A 16,039-nucleotide genomic window follows, 5' to 3' on the forward strand; every position below is an offset into this window, starting at 1 on the left:
TTCTTCCTCCACTTGCTGCCAGGTCACGCCTCTCCTTTCTACAGATATTCTCACTCCCATTTCCACCGTGTTCTTGGGCGCCCTCTAGGTCTTTTCCCATCCATCTTTAGTTCTTCCATAATTTTGGGGAGTCTCTGCCCATTCATCCTTTTAAAATGCCCATACCATCTTCATCTCCTTTTTCAATTTCTCTTGGCTCTAACCGCCCTATTCTGTAGCGGGGCCCACGAGAAATTCGTGCCTATCTGTCACGCCACAATAGTGGGCTTGTCCGCCACACTTCGTGAACGCTAAGCTCCGTGCAGAGCCTATGGGAAATCACTTTGTAATTGAAAAGGTACCCACTAAAGGTCTTAACTTTGTCGTGTGCTATCGACAGCTTGCATGCACTTAAACGCGTAGTCAACTCGTCTGAAATAGTCACCCGTTCCCCGCCGGCAATGGGTGCGAACACTCAGATTTGCTGTGACGTACGCGTCATAGCTTCAGGCCCGGATCTACGATGGGGGGGGGGGGGGGGCAAACCAGGGCATCTGTACCTACCTGGCGGCAATTTCATGGGGCACCAAATTCAATTCTTGAGCAAAAAAGCCTTGTTTCACAAAGCGCCTAGCATCCAGCACACGTTGGTCTATCGATTGTTCATATGAATTTGGAATGCATGCTTTTTGGTTTTTGAGCACTTTTGAACACATTCTAAGTTGATATCTGAACGAATCATTAGTTGATTTTTGAATGCGTGCGTAGTATATGAGATGTGTCTGCCAGGGGAATCCCCGATGCATCTAGAAATTAAAAACGTTCTCGCAGACAAAAGGGGACGGAGCTATACGAGCTGAGCCGAATAAACCCGTACGAGTAATGACAATCGCTGTTTGTTTATGTGGTTGATTGAGTGTGCGATCGATAATTATATCGAACAATATCGTCATATTGTTACAAATTTATATAAAAATTTCTCACTACTACTACTTTTCGATCTCTTACTTTAGAAACAAGAGCATATGAATTAGATGTGAAACTATATCCTAAGAAAGACCTTTTGCTTATAGTAGGCATTTGATATCGGTACTTCGTGAGTTATATTCTGTCGTGCTATTTCTGTAAATGAGATGGATAAAAATGACCATTCGTGCTAAAGCAGTCTCGCTTATTTGGCATGTGTTACAACTGCTGCAATATTAAAAAGTCCTATTTCGTTTTATCTAGCAGGCTGTGGCAAAATATACGTAATCAAATCGAGAAAGCACAGCAGTCTTGCCTTACTGTTCGTATAAACAGTTTTTTCAGTATTAGACAGCGACATTTCGATGTTTCAAGTGGCAAAACGTTTGCTGAGGTAATAGATTCTTTTGCAGAAAGGAAAGCATGCCGTGTAAAGCTGTAGCAAGAGAGAAAAAACTTCTGGGACCTAAGGATTGAAGAAATGTGTACTGTCTCGCTTGTCTCTTCTGTTTTTATGTTTCCTATACTTAATTTTACGTCACACGAAAGAGAAATTTTCTGAAGAGTTCCTAGTCTCCCGATCAAAAATAATCCCACCCAGTACTAACTGTGAGTTTTTTTTAAGGGATAGAATGTCGAACCGGCCGGCTAGGAGCAGGAGAGGAACATCGGGACATACTAACTTCCAGTGTCCTGAATATACGTTTGATGGCTTCCATTACAAAATATACACATTTGAATTCCACAGAACAAAATACAGTGACAAAAAAAATGTTCAAATGTGTGTGAAAGCTTATAGGACTTAACTGCTAAGGTCATCAGTCCCTAAGCTTACACACTACTTAACCTAAAGTATCCTAAGGACAAACACACACACCCATGCCCGAGGGAGGACTCGAACCTCCGCCGGGACCAGCCGCCCAGTCCATGATTGCAAAATACAGTGACGTTCAATTGGAGCATGCTGTCTGAAGAGGCGTGCCACTGCACTTTGGCACACTAAAGACCAAATAACATGTCTTACATTTCCTCGAACATGTATGTTTTATACGTATATCAAACTCTTCAGAAAGAAGAGAAAATGAATATATTTTTGAGAAACTGTTTTTTTTTTTTTTTTTAATTTCGACGTCCTATCTAAAACGCTCTAGGGGGAAGGGAGGCGCCACTACCAAGTTTTTTGCACCGGTTCGGAAATATCGTAGATCCGGGACTGCATGGCCTGTCTCTCTCTTGGGCCTTGTTCACTAGGTACCAGTGCTCCCTCTATTAAATTGTGTATTTTCTAATTTTAAAGAGTTTGTTTTGATAATAAACCGCTGTTCAAGGGTACATAATCTTGTAATCCCAGTACTTTACCGTTCCCCAGTCAGCTCCCAGCCACTTCAGCATCAACACGGTAGACCTGTAAGGAATTAGTCAATGGCATACCATAATCGAAGTGACGAAGTCGGAAAGCGAAAATGGTGCTAATGAAATTTATTTCATTTGTTTGTATCGAGTATTTTGCACTGACTCAAGGATTAAGCTCAGTGGCGTTTATCTGGAGGACCAGTGAGAACAGCTGGAGCGGCCTCAGTCCTCTGAGAGCCTGGTGAAGTAGGGCAGGACGCTGAGTGGAGCTGAGTAGTCGCGGAGCCAGACGGGGCCCTGCACCACTGGGTGCTGCGGGTCCGCCTCGTCCCTCCAGCTGCCCCTGGGCAGGTACACGTCGCGGCTCACCGCGCCCTCCTCCAACACAGGCGCCACCAGCAACTCCTCACCCAGCAGGAACTCTGAGCGGAAAAGGTTTCATGTACTGACACAGCATTCGCAATATTCTTAAAACTCAGAGAGGAAGGTGACTGATATCTGCAATAAATTTCATCTAGTGTGTAACAGTACCAACAGGCTCATCAACGATTTCTAGGCCATCTTTACGATCTGGAGCGAATATAAATCTTGCCACTTAATCTATCCGCACGGTATTTTAGTACGTGACATTGTTAGACACTTCCTAATGCCTATATTCGAAAAATATATCACTTAAGGCTGGTAGGACATTAAACGGGCCGACTTGGAGCAGCGAAGGCGCCACAAAACATTTTAATTTCCACTGTCTATACCTTTACAAATAAATTCATAAAACTTTGTTAATATGACCAGGAAGGATTCAGGATTCAGATTTATAGCAGCAGAAGCTCAAAAACATAATGTTTTTCATCATTTTTTCACTTACTATTGGCTGCATTTGTTCCTATAGGGACACTTTTCTTGATAAGTAAGAGAGGTTCTTCGAAGAATTTTGCACTGCTTATTAAACACGAGCTCCTTAACGCAAAACTCTAGAATTTTCCAAATCTATTAAAAACTTTGATAAAAATGAGATAATTAAATATAAAATTTGTGTTTTTTCTAAACATGAAGTTTAAAATGTAACAGCTCCTTCATTTTTTCGTAAATTAAATAAATTACAGAGTGTCAGCAGCTGTAAGTATGGTTTGTATCCTGTGTAAAATTCATCGAACAATCTCTCTTACTTATGAAGAAAAGTGTTCCTAAAGCAACAAATGCAGCCAATAGTAAGAGAAAAAATGATGAAACTTTAAATGTAAAAAAAAATTTGTTATGTTTTTGAACTTCCACCGCTATGAGTGTGAATCCTGAATCCTTCCTGGTCATGCTGACAAAGTTTTATGATTTTATTTGCAAAAGTATACACAGTGGAAATTAAAATGTCCTGTCGTTCCTCTTCTGTTCGATTAGGTTAGGTTAGGTTAGTGTTGTTTAACGTCCCGTCGACAACGAGGTCATTAGAGACGGAGCGCTAGCTCGGGTTAGGGAAGGATGGGGAAGGAAATCGGCCGTGCCCTTTGAAAGGAACCATCCCGGCATTTGCCTGAAACGATTTAGGGAAATCACGGAAAACCTAAATCAGGATGGCTGGAGACGGGATTGAACCGTCGTCCTCCCGAATGCGAGTCCAGTGTGCTAACCACTGCGTCTTCTGTTCGAAGTCGGCCTGTTTGATTTCTTGTCCCCCCTTAAATAAGATTTTACCGTTCATCGAAAACTGTCGTCAAAGTATACCTGCAACCAAGTTTTTCGAATACGCAGTTATTAATAAAATATAATTTATGAAACAGATAAAATACATATTTTATACATCCAAGTCCCTGAGTGTTACCAACACGGAAATAGCCTTCCTTCTTCTAATAATAAACCAAAGAGCTGAAAGTTAAGAATTGTGAAACTATGTTAAAATATAGACTTTCGAAGCTTTACGTAACACCGGAAAACTTAGGACAGAGAAAGACTGAAACACTTACCAGTTTTCACCACATCCCTCCCAAACAGTCAATATCCAAATTTGAAATGTGGAAACTACGTCGTAAATTTTGGATTCAGAAACGTGTTTAACTGACAAAACTATTCTCACCAAAATTCCTGTTATAATTTTTTATTCCTGATACTGAATACAAAAATTATGTAACTTATTCTTAGGGAACATAAATATTGCAAAACACTGGGTTGACGAACAGACTGAAAAACTCACTCTTGTGCAGAAATTCACGTTCTCATAAATGAATATCAATAACGATTGTAAACTTTATTCACAAGCTATGTGTTTCATACTGTACTATTTTCAAAAAGTTAGTAACTTGCTTCAGAATTGTGTAAAGGAAAGATAGAATAATAATTCCAGCCTGAACCTGGAGATTCTGCAAGATCTTTGGCTGCTCAAAGCAGACTACTTACTTCGTTGTCATGTATGCTACGAAGCAGAAGTGTTTTAAGCTCGCTCTGTAAACTATTACGTCAGCATAATTGGATGTGAAAACTTATGTCAACTGTGAATGTGGAAGTGCATCGAAACCGGAGATAAAACCATGTGGCAAAATGACATCAAAACTAAAACTGTTTATTTAAAGAGAAACATGAAATGTAAACCTAATCCCAGATCTTTTTTTAGAAGCTTGCACAAGACGTAGCAAGCTCGAAGATTATGGTCAAGACTTCGACTTTATCAAGTTCTCCTTCACTGTGTTCATATTTAGATACTTAAGGATTGACGACAAGTTACGCTATTTTTGTCAAATCCTTAAGTTTTACTACAAGTGAACGAAGTGAGGTTTGAACTGTTGAGATATCGCAAAAGGTGGAAGTACACTTGGAAAAGGACTGGAGACACAGGAAGATTCCAACTGTATTAAATGATGGACAGACAGAGACACCTAAATGACACGTTGGTTTCTAAAGCGTAGCTAGGAACAGGTATAGACTCGGATCGCAATTTAGTAATGATGAAGCCTAGAATGAAGTTTGAGAGAATCGTCCGGAAGAAGCAGTATGCAAAGAGATAGGATACTGAAGTACCGAGAAATGATTAGATGTATTTGAAGCTCCCTCAGCCTGTAGATATTGCGATAACGAATGCCACAATACGCATTTGGGTTGAAGAGGAATAGACATCTATAAAAAGAGCAATCATAGATGCTGGAAAGACAAACAGGAAGCTAACTGTGAAAAAACCTTGGATAACTGAAGATACACCTCAATTGATCGACGAAAGTAGGAAGTAAAAACATTTTCGGAAGTACAGGAATATAGCAATATAACTCAGTTAGGAATTAAATTAGTATGAACTGCAGAGACGCTTAGGCGAAGTGGGTATAGGAAAAATGTTAAGGAATAAAACGGAGATGGTCGTTGAAAGGATTGGTTCAGTATAAATAAAAGTCAAAACAAACATAGATAAAATTAAAGCTAAGGACATAAACATTAAAATTGCAATCCATTGTTAAACACAGAGAAGAGAGCGGATAGTCTGTAAGCCTCTATGAGGGGGAGGAATTGTGCGATGAGGTGACAGAAGAAGGAATGACAGTCTATGTGGAAGTTATAGGTGATACAGTATAAGAGTTTAACTGAAGTTTGGAATCCTTGTGACCCCATTAGGCAGAAGGCATAGAAAACATCTCTTTGCTGTTTCTAAAATCATTGGCGGAAGAGGCAAAAAAAGCGATTATTCGAGTTGATTTGCAAAATCTGACACTGGAGACATACTATCAGACCATCGGAAAAATATCATTCATTAGACCACTATTAGTTTTCCTATAGAAAGGGAAAGGCATCAGGGTAGCAGTTCTGACACTGAGCTTGATAATGAAAGCAAGACTTGAGAAAAATCTATACACGTTCATAGAATTTGTCGACCTCGAAAACGCGTTCAGCAGTGTCAAATGGTGCAAAATGTTCGAAATTCCGAGAAACGTAGGACTAAGGTGTAGGGAAAGAGGGATATCATGTAAAATGTACAGGTACTAAGAAGCAACAATGCAAATGGAAGATAAAGAATGAAATGTTCGGATTAAGAAAAGTGTAAGAGATGGATGCAGTCTTTCGACTCTGACGTTCATTCCGTATATGGAATGCGCTGATGTGATTGCTATCGTCAATGAAAGAGAAGAACTGCAGAATGTGTGGAATGGTATGAACTGTCTAATGAATACTGAATATGAACTGAGAATCAGCTAGAGAAAGATAAAAGTAATAAGAAGTAGTAGAAATGAGGTTAGCAATACACTTAGTATCAAAATTGGTGACCACGAAGTACACAATGTGAAGCAATTCTGGCGCCTTGGAAGCAAAATAACACATGACCAACTAAGGAAGAACGATTGCACAGGCAATGAGGGAATGCCTGGCGAAAAGAGGTTTACTAGTATCAAATATCACCTTAAGCTGAGGAACAAATTTCCGAAAATGTGTATTTGGAGCACGGACCTGTATGGCAGGGAACCGTGAACTGTGGGGAAACAGGAGAAGAAGAGAATGGAAGTGTTTGACACGTAATGTTGTAGACGGATGTTGAAAATTATGTGGGCTGACAAGACAAGGACGGGGAATTTTCCCGCAGAATTGTCGAAGAAATGAAAGTATTGAAAACACTGATAAGAAGAAGGATGCGATGATACGTCAAGTGTTGCGACGATAACGATGTTGCTTGTGGGTTTAGAGAGACTAAACATCTTGCTTATCAGTTTCCATGTATTAAAATATCAGAGAATAACTTCCACGGTAGGAGAGGGAGCTCTAGAGAGTAAAAGGTGTAGGGAAAGACAGAGATTTGAATACAGCCAATGCGAGACTAAGGACGTGGAGTGCAAGAACTACTCGGAGATGAAGAAGTTGGCAACAGAGAGACATGAGAGGCGCGATGCGTCAAACCAGGCAGAAGACTAGTGACTCAAAAAGAAAAGAAATGTTAAGGCTATTGCCATGATAGCGGGCTCGTTAACATAATTTCCAGCTTGACATATGGTCCACAGAAATCCGCTAAAACTCGTATCACATTCAAAAACGGTAGCTTCTATATAGCCGTTCCCAGCAGGCAATTTGCACCTCAAGTAGATAAATAATTTCTGGATGTGATCGGCCCTGCACACGACAATGCGAAATACGAACAGGTTACTGTATTCTGAGAAGAATTTCATGTCAGGTAGTTTATAATAGCGTAGAAAATTCATCCGTTGGCTCACCCTTAAATTGTATAGAATGTGTCAGTTTTTAATGCACAGATATCGCGTTGCACATTGCACGCCAAAATTGAGGGAAAGGTGCAAAACGACTGAAATATTTCTTAAGCTTAAATGAAAGTGGTCTGTAAATAGTCAAGTAAGTAATTCATTCTACACATTTGATTGGTACCCAGTATAAGGCATTACTTCATCAGTCCTGTCAACGGTGGCACATGGCCATAGACATTTTGGTCTGAATGTGCTTTGTTCCGAAACGGTAACCAAGTGCAAACTAAAAGCGACTTGTGCTGTTTCTAGAGCAGTTTTTGTTAATCAGTCGCTGTAGTTACATAGATGATATGTCGTAAGCTGTTTGTTAAATATTGAACAGAGCTGCAGCAACTCCGCTATAGGAGATGGGAACTGTTGACAAATAACTGAATTCATTTGTACTCGTTCAGGAAAGAAAGTGTGGCTGTCCGTGTAAAAAGAAGCTGGAAGAAGATAGAGAATTCATCAAGACAGCACAGAATTGCAATACATGTCACTTGAACCACTAGATGCTACAGTGAAATGGTTTTTCTTCAACAGACTTGTGTGTAACTCTGACAAGACCAATCATCTTCTGTTAGGACTATCTAACTATATAGAAAATAGAGCGATTAAACTTTTAGGATTCCGTAGTGACTGAAAGTTGACCTGGAGAAACACATCAGTTATATCAGTAAAAAAAAAAAAAAGGCTAACATACCTAATCCGGAATATATTAATATCGAATATATTAATATGGGATATTAATATGAAATATATTAACTTCAGAATAATTCAGATTGACCTGTTTTCGGCTCATCGAGTCTCAAATTTCTTATGAACTGCTGATATGGGGGCACTATACATATAAGTGGTATACTGGAGGTACAAAAAACCTTATAACAGAAATGTGTAGGCCTGGACCAAGACATCACTGACGATCTCTGTTTAGAAAACTTAATATATTTACTGTTGTATATGTGTACATATACACTGAATGCAAAAGAATTTCAAATAAGACACACCAGCACAACACGAGACAAAAAATTAAAATGGATAATTCAAGACACAGACAGGTAAAAGCAGTCTGGTCCCACAGAGTCTGGTTTCTAAGACAAAAAAGAAAAAGACAACGGCGTGTCACGAAGAAATTACCGAATAGGACAGAAATCAGGTGATGTGATTTGGATGTACATACAAACAAATGAGTACAGGTTCAGAAAAATTGGATGATTTTTTTTTCAAGAGGAAGAGTTACACAAGTTGAACAAGTGAATAACGCGTTGGTCCACCACTGGATCTTACGCAAGCAGTTATTGGGCTTGACATTGATTGGTAGAGTTACTGGATGTCCACCTGAGGAATATCATGCCAAAATCTGTCCAACTGGCGCGTTAGATCGTCAAAATGCTGAGCTTGTAGGAGGGTCCTGCCCATAATACTCCAAACTTTCTCAGTTGGGGAGAGATCCGGTGAGCTTGCTGACTAAAGTGGGGTTTGACAAGCACGAAGTCAAGCAGTAGAAACTCTCGCCGTGTGCAGGAATGCGTTATCTTGCTGAAATGTAAACTCAGGATGGCTTGACATGAAGGGCAACGGGGCTTAGAATATCATCTAAATATCACTGTGCTGTAAAAGTGCTGCGGGAGACAACCAAGGGGTCCTGCTATGAAATGAAATGTCACTGCAGACCATCACTCCCGGTTGTTGCCCTGTATGGCGAGCGACAGTCAGATTGGTATCCCACTGCTGTCTAGATCATCTCCAGACAGGTCTTCGCTGGTCATCGAGGCTAAATTCGAAACGGGACTCATCAATGAAGACAGTTCTACTCCTCAGTGAGATTCCAGGCCGAAGACGTGTCTGGACACGCTCCGGAGACCAATGGGTTGCCAGCCTGAGTGTCGCCCGCCTTACGGCCCGACAACCACGAGTGACTGACTGGGGTGCCATTACTTTTGGTTGCAGGTCCCCTTTGGTCGTGATCCGCGGGACCTTTACTGCAGAGCAGTACCTCGACGATATTCTACCCTCAGTTTTGTTGCCCTTCATAGCAAGCCATCTTGGGCTTACATTTCAGCAAGACAATGCCCGCCCATACAAGACGAGAGTGTCTGCTTCGTGCTTGCCAAACCGTACCTTGGTCAGGAAGTCACCGGATCTCTCCCCAGTTAAGAACTTCGGTGCGATATGGGCAGGACCACCCAACCATCTCGGGATTTTAACTATTTAACGCGCCAAGTGGACAGAATTTGGCACTGTATTAACCATCGCCAAGTCGAACAACTGCTTCCGTAAGGGCCAGAGGTCGACCAATGCGTGACTGACTTGTTCAATGTGTCAAGCTCATTGTCTTGAGTGAATCACCCATTTTTTCTAAAATTTTAATGATTTGTGTGTCTGTAAATCTACCGATTTCCGTCCCATTCGGATATTTCTTGTGTGGTGCGTCGTTTTTTTTGTCTTAAAGTGTATTTAACTAATTAGCACCTTCAGTATAATCAATGTCTTGCAAATTATTTTTAAAAAGTTGTATAACTATTGGCTGAATCTATATTTTATAATATAAAAAATATTTGCTGCACAGATTGTGAATGTACGAGGGCAGTTCAATAAGTAATGCAACACATTTTTTTTCTCGGCCAATTTTGGTTGAAAAAACCGGAAATTTCTTGTGGAATATTTTCAAACATTCCCGCTTCGTCTCGTATAGTTTCATTGACTTCCGACAGGTGGCAGCGCTGTACGGAGCTGTTAAAATGGCGTCTGTAACGGATGTGCGTTGCAAACAACGGACAGTGATCGAGTTTCTTTTGGCGGAAAACCAGGGCATCTCAGATATTCATAGGCGCTTGCAGAATGTCTACGGTGATCTGGCAGTGGACAAAAGCACGGTGAGTCGTTGGGCAAAGCGTGTGTCATCATCGCCGCAAGGTCAAGCAAGACTGTCTGATCTCCCGCGTGCGGGCCGGCCGTGCACAGCTGCGACTCCTGCAATGGCGGAGCGTGCGAACACACTCGTTCGAGATGATCGACGGATCACCATCAAACAACTCAGTGCTCAACTTGACATCTCTGTTGGTAGTGCTGTCACAATTGTTCACCAGTTGGGATATTCAAAGGTTTGTTCGCGCTGGGTCCCTCGTTGTCTAACCGAACACCATAAAGAGCAAAGGAGAACCATCTGTGCGGAATTGCTTGCTCGTCATGTGGCTGAGGGTGACAATTTCTTGTCAAAGATTGTTACAGGCGATGAAACATGGGTTCATCACTTCGAATCTGAAACAAAACGGCAATCAATGGAGTGGCGCCACACCCACTCCCCTACCAAGAAAAAGTTTGAAGCCATACCCTCAGCCAGTAAAGTCATGGTTACAGTCTTCTGGGACGCTGAAGGGGTTATTCTGTTCGATGTCCTTCCCCATGGTCAAACGATCAACTCTGAAGTGTATTGTGCTACTCTTCAGAAATTGAGGAAACGACTTCAGCGTGTTCGTAGGCACAAAAATCTGAACGAACTTCTCCTTCTTCATGACAACGCAAGACCTCACACAAGTCTTCGCACCCGAGAGGAGCTCACAAAACTTCAGTGGACTGTTCTTCCTCATGCACCCTACAGCCCTGATCTCGCACCGTCGGATTTCCATATGTTTGGCCCAATGAAGGACGCAATCCGTGGGAGGCACTACGCGGATGATGAAGAAGTTATTGATGCAGTACGACGTTGGCTCCGACATCGACCAGTGGAATGGTACCATGCAGGCATACAGGCCCTCATTTCAAGATGGCGTAAGGCCGTAGCATTGAATGGAGATTACGTTGAAAAACAGTGTTGTGTAGCTAAAAGATTGGGGAATAACCTGGTGTATTTCAATGCTGAATAAAACAACCCCTGTTTCAGAAAAAAAATGTGTTGCATTACTAATTGAACTGCCCTCGTATGTTAAAATTTAATATATGTGTAATTGTGAATGTAATTAAGTGTATGGGTGATACGTATCAGAGATGTAGCCTATTCCATCGTATATATGATCGATGGCGAATAAAGATAAAAGATGAGCAGAGATGAAAGGTAGCGCGAGAAATATGTGAGAACATTCCACATGAGATCTGACATCAGTATCTCATAGTTTTGGTTATTTAGATTTCTCGGGAAAACAAACTCTTATTGCGAGATTATGAACTGTTTTGCCGTAGATAGCGTATCAAACAAGACATGCCTCAGCTTTTAACATTAGCTACGTTAATTATGCGAGTACATGCAGAGAAGTGGCACAACGAAACGTGGAGAAACCCAGATATGTCAGCGATAGGCGAAAATGAGATGCTGGTTATAAACAACAGCACGCGGGAGGTGAGTCTCACCAGAGTTGATGGCCTGCGCAGTGGCGTCCGTCGGGTCGAGCCACCAGATGGGCAGGTTGACGGGCGTGCCGTCCTGCACCGTCTTCTTCATCAGGTCGACGATGCGTGGCGCGTAGGCTGCGTGCAGCGCCGTCAACTCGCGGCTCATCTCCACCGTCTGCAACACAGCAACACGGTGACGCAGTGTGGATTACTGAGCAAGCAAGGTACAGCTGGAAAACTCAACTACATTCGCAGTCGACAGTCCAATGAATATAAATTTGTGAAATTCACTTCCGGAAAAAAACTAGTACTGTCTTTTAGAGATTTCCAAATCACTCAAAATTTATTTTTGCAACATTGCATATGGAGTAAGCGAAATCACTACATTTGCAGATCAATGGTACAAGAGGTTATGAGGCACCGGGCATCAACCCATGATGAAACATGTTAGTACGTGAAACTTCCTGGCAGACTAAAACTGATTGCCGGACCGAGAATCGAACTCGGGACCTTTGCCTTTCGCGGGCAAGTGCTGTACCAACTGAGCTACCCAAGCACGACTCACGACCCGTCCTCACAACTTTAATTCCGCCAGTACCTCGTCTCCTACCTCCTAAACTTCACAAAAGCTCTTCTGCGAACCTTGCAGAACTAGCACTCCTTGGAAGAAACGATATTGCTGAGACATGGCTTAGCCACAGCCTCGGGGATGTTTCCAGAATGAAATTTTCACTCTGCAGTGGAGTGTGCGCGGGTCGTGAGTCGTGCTTGGGTAGCTCAGTAGGTAGACCACTTGCCCGCGAAAGGCAAAGGTCCCGAGTTCGAGTCTTGGTCCGGCACACAGTTTTAATCTGCCAGGAAGTTTCATATCAGCGCAAACTCTGCTGCAGAGTGAAAATCTCATTCTGGAAACATCCCCCAGGCTGTGGCTAAGCCATGTCTCCGCAGTATCCTTTCTTTCAGGAGTGCTAGTTCTGCAAGGTTCGCAGGAGAGCTTCTGTAAAGTTTGGAAGGTAGGAGACGAGATACTGGCAGAAGTAAAGCTGTGAGGACCGGGCGTGAGTCGTGCTTCGGTAGCTCAGATGGTAGAGCACTTGCCCGCGAAAGGCAAAGGTCTCGAGTTCGAGTCTCGGTCCGGCACACAGTTGTAACTCGCCAGGAAGTTTCATATCAGCGCACACTCCGCTGCACAGTGAAAATCTCATTATGTTCGTACGTGGTGTAGCTTCCGCGGTCGGCAATGCAAGCGCTCACTCTGGCATCCTGTCGATTGTACAGATGGCGAATACCGTCCTGGGAATAGTTGTTCCACGCTTGCTCGGCCTGTTTACATAATTTTATAAGAGTAGTTGGTTGACGAGTCTCACGAGTCACCTCTCGTGCAGTCATATCCCACAAATGATCGACTGGACACTCGTCTGGAGATTGTGCTCGCCGAGAAAGTTGCTGCACGTCTTGCAGAGCACATTGAGTTTCAGCCTCAACGTGTGGGCGAGCATTATCCTATTGCAACAAGATACCACCTTCCTGTTGCAAGAATGATAAAAGAACAGGTCTAACAACATTGTGACGTAACGAGCGCTGCTTAGCGTCTCCTGCAGAAACACCAAAGGAGAAGTATCTTATCGCACCCAGACTACAAGGCCATGGGCTGGATATTCTACGAGACAACGCTCACCAGGTCTACTTCGTATGTACACACTTTGCGTGTGAGAATAATCTGCTTTGATTGCTGAAGGTCACTGAGCTTCCTTCATTCCATCTTCCAAGTAACGCTCTGACAGCACCAGTCGAGCCGTGGACGTCGATGCTGCGGGGTAAATGGAATATGGGCTACAGGTGTGCCTGCCTGTAGTCCCGTGCTAATAATCGGTTCGTAACAATCAAGCCCTCTTATCTGTGCTCTGGTAGCTGTAAGATCTGCCCCTTCTGCTCTTACAATATGACGCTCCTGTCGGTCGTCTGTGTAGCATGGACGTCCAGAACCTCATCTATAGGTTTGAGTATGTTGAGTATGTTCACGTGACTACTGATACTAGTATCTTTACCTAACCAACGCAGCACATCCAACTTGTGTGGAAAGTCTCCGAAAGGACCATCCGGCAACAATTTGACCTCTTTCAACCTCGCTCACTTAGCTGCAGGAAGCTCGAGTTCATCTCCAGGGCATCGTTGGCTGCTTGTTTCACACGCTTGTTCCACACTGAGTCTTCTGGCTGTGAACATTCCCTACTAAAGAGCAGGCGTAGGTGGCGCTCTGGAAACTATGCTACTACCCTACCCGGTATGTTGGCGGACGACGTTGAACCATTATCAGTACATCTACTACCCCACAGATGGCGACTGCCGTCATCGGATCAAGATCAACATCCTCTTTCCAGTTGTACTATTTTTTTGCGTTAGTGTATACATGCAGGACGGCCAACATTCATCGATGGGTCAAATCGTTGTGGCCTCTACCATGATCAAGAACGAATCCCATGTGGTGGTGCTGCGGGCACATGACGCAGTAATGAAAGTATGAGGGCTATTCGTTTATTAACGACCGATCGGTCGCGAAATGGGAACTACAGTGAAAATCCGACGAAGCACTGCAGAGATATTTTGGACAGTGTGGTCATTATGCCCGCCGACCGTATGAAGCCGCTTTGAGTTCATAAAGATACTAAGAAAACAGTTTCTCCTCCCATGTACCAGCACCTGTTGAGAGATTTCGTCCGATTTCATGGTGCCCTCATAACATAAGTTCCATGCATTTCTGCACTCCATTCCTCATTATCATTCTCGGCCACACACGGTGCTCTTACTGCGTTTCCGGTGGGAAGTGTTTGATGATCCACCACACCACCTGGGTTTGGTTCCCTGTGAGTTTTATCTCTGCGCACGCGAACCGCTTGTTACGAAGACAACATTTTGAGACAGACAACGAGTTGCAGACCAGCTTAGGGAATTTGCGTAAGTGTCAGGCCGCTGCGCTCTACGACTAGGGTATTGGAAAGTTGATACAACGCTACGACGTGTATCTAAGTCGGAGCAGCAGCTATGTAGAGAGGTAGAAGTAGATGGAATGTGTAGCTAACCGTTGCAAGTAAAACATGTTTGATTTTCGTTGTGGTTTCCATTTCACGCCCGATCGGCCCTTGATAAATGAATAGCCCTCATACCTAAGTGGAGCAGAGACGAAAGGGAGAATCATTCTTGTGACGCAACGGTCCGCAATTGTGAAATCCAGACATGCAAACGAATTTGACAAAAGGAAATTTCGTAACCCGGCAATATAAGGGACACATCAAAAAAACGGAAATTTTTAATTTTTTTCACTGAAAAAATAAGTGGAAGTGCCCCAACGCGCACAAAGAACGTCATATTTTCTATCTCGCAATTTGTCCACTTCCTGGTAGGTTTGTTAGTGTTATTGTAGGCTGCCGTCCTACTGGCCCGAGTTCGATTCCCGGCTGGGTCGGGAATTTTCTCCACTCAGCGACTGGGTGTTCTGTTGCCTTCACCATCATTTCATCCCCATCCGGCGCGCAGGTCGCCCAATGTGGCGTCGAATGTAATAAGACCTGCACCAAGGCTGCCGGACCTGCCCCGCAAGGGGCCTCCCGGCCAATGATGCCAAACGCTCATATACAAATTCATAATTACCTGATAACAGCTCACATTCGACGCGAACATACATACATGTCCATATTACTGTTGTATAAACTATAATGTAATTTTGCTGGCAAAATGACTTACCTGAAATTTAAAGGACGCTTTCCATCTTTTAGTATAAGTTTATAGTATCCTTTAAGTCGATTTACAGTATCTCATGTAGTGCATTTTTGAGCTGTGTCACTTTTCTTGCCGGGGGTGTGATGTTCTTACGACTCGGCATCTGGGAACCAGTATTTTGGAAATGGCAAATCTGGTCTGTCGCTCGCGTATTGTGTCGAAGAATAGCGAAACCAGGAGTAGGCGAGAACGTGTTGAACGTCTACGCTACATCACGGAGCGTCCAAGTGGCAGCCTTGCCTGCTCTGAAAGTAGGATAGGCGATGATCTGTTGTGCATCTGATGACGAGGTATTTTGCTGGTGCAGCTACAGTTCTTGTTTATAGCGCAGATTGTCTGTCCTACGTATCTGTGGCGGAACCTGCGGGATGTTTTGTAAACCCCAGGCGATCTAAGACCTTTACAAAATACCAGGCGAGTGCGACCAATCCATTGTCAGA

At 43.1% G+C, this 16,039-nt stretch overlaps 1 protein-coding gene across 1 annotated transcript in view; it reads right to left on the minus strand.

Annotated features, from left to right (window-relative positions):
- Positions 1-2,441: 2,441 nt before the first annotated feature.
- The window catches only part of LOC126094814 (myogenesis-regulating glycosidase-like), a 70,780-nt gene continuing 57,182 nt past the window's right edge, over positions 2,442-16,039 (minus strand). The window contains exons 5-6 of the mRNA XM_049909386.1: positions 11,841-11,997; positions 2,442-2,720 (exon numbers count right to left, since the gene is read on the minus strand). Of these exons, the coding sequence (XP_049765343.1) occupies positions 2,521-2,720; positions 11,841-11,997 (357 nt within the window). The 3' untranslated portion in view covers positions 2,442-2,520. The remainder of the gene's footprint in view (positions 2,721-11,840; positions 11,998-16,039) is intronic.

This window comes from Schistocerca cancellata, chromosome 8, assembly GCF_023864275.1.
Source record: "Schistocerca cancellata isolate TAMUIC-IGC-003103 chromosome 8, iqSchCanc2.1, whole genome shotgun sequence".
Taxonomy (NCBI): domain Eukaryota; kingdom Metazoa; phylum Arthropoda; class Insecta; order Orthoptera; family Acrididae; genus Schistocerca; species Schistocerca cancellata.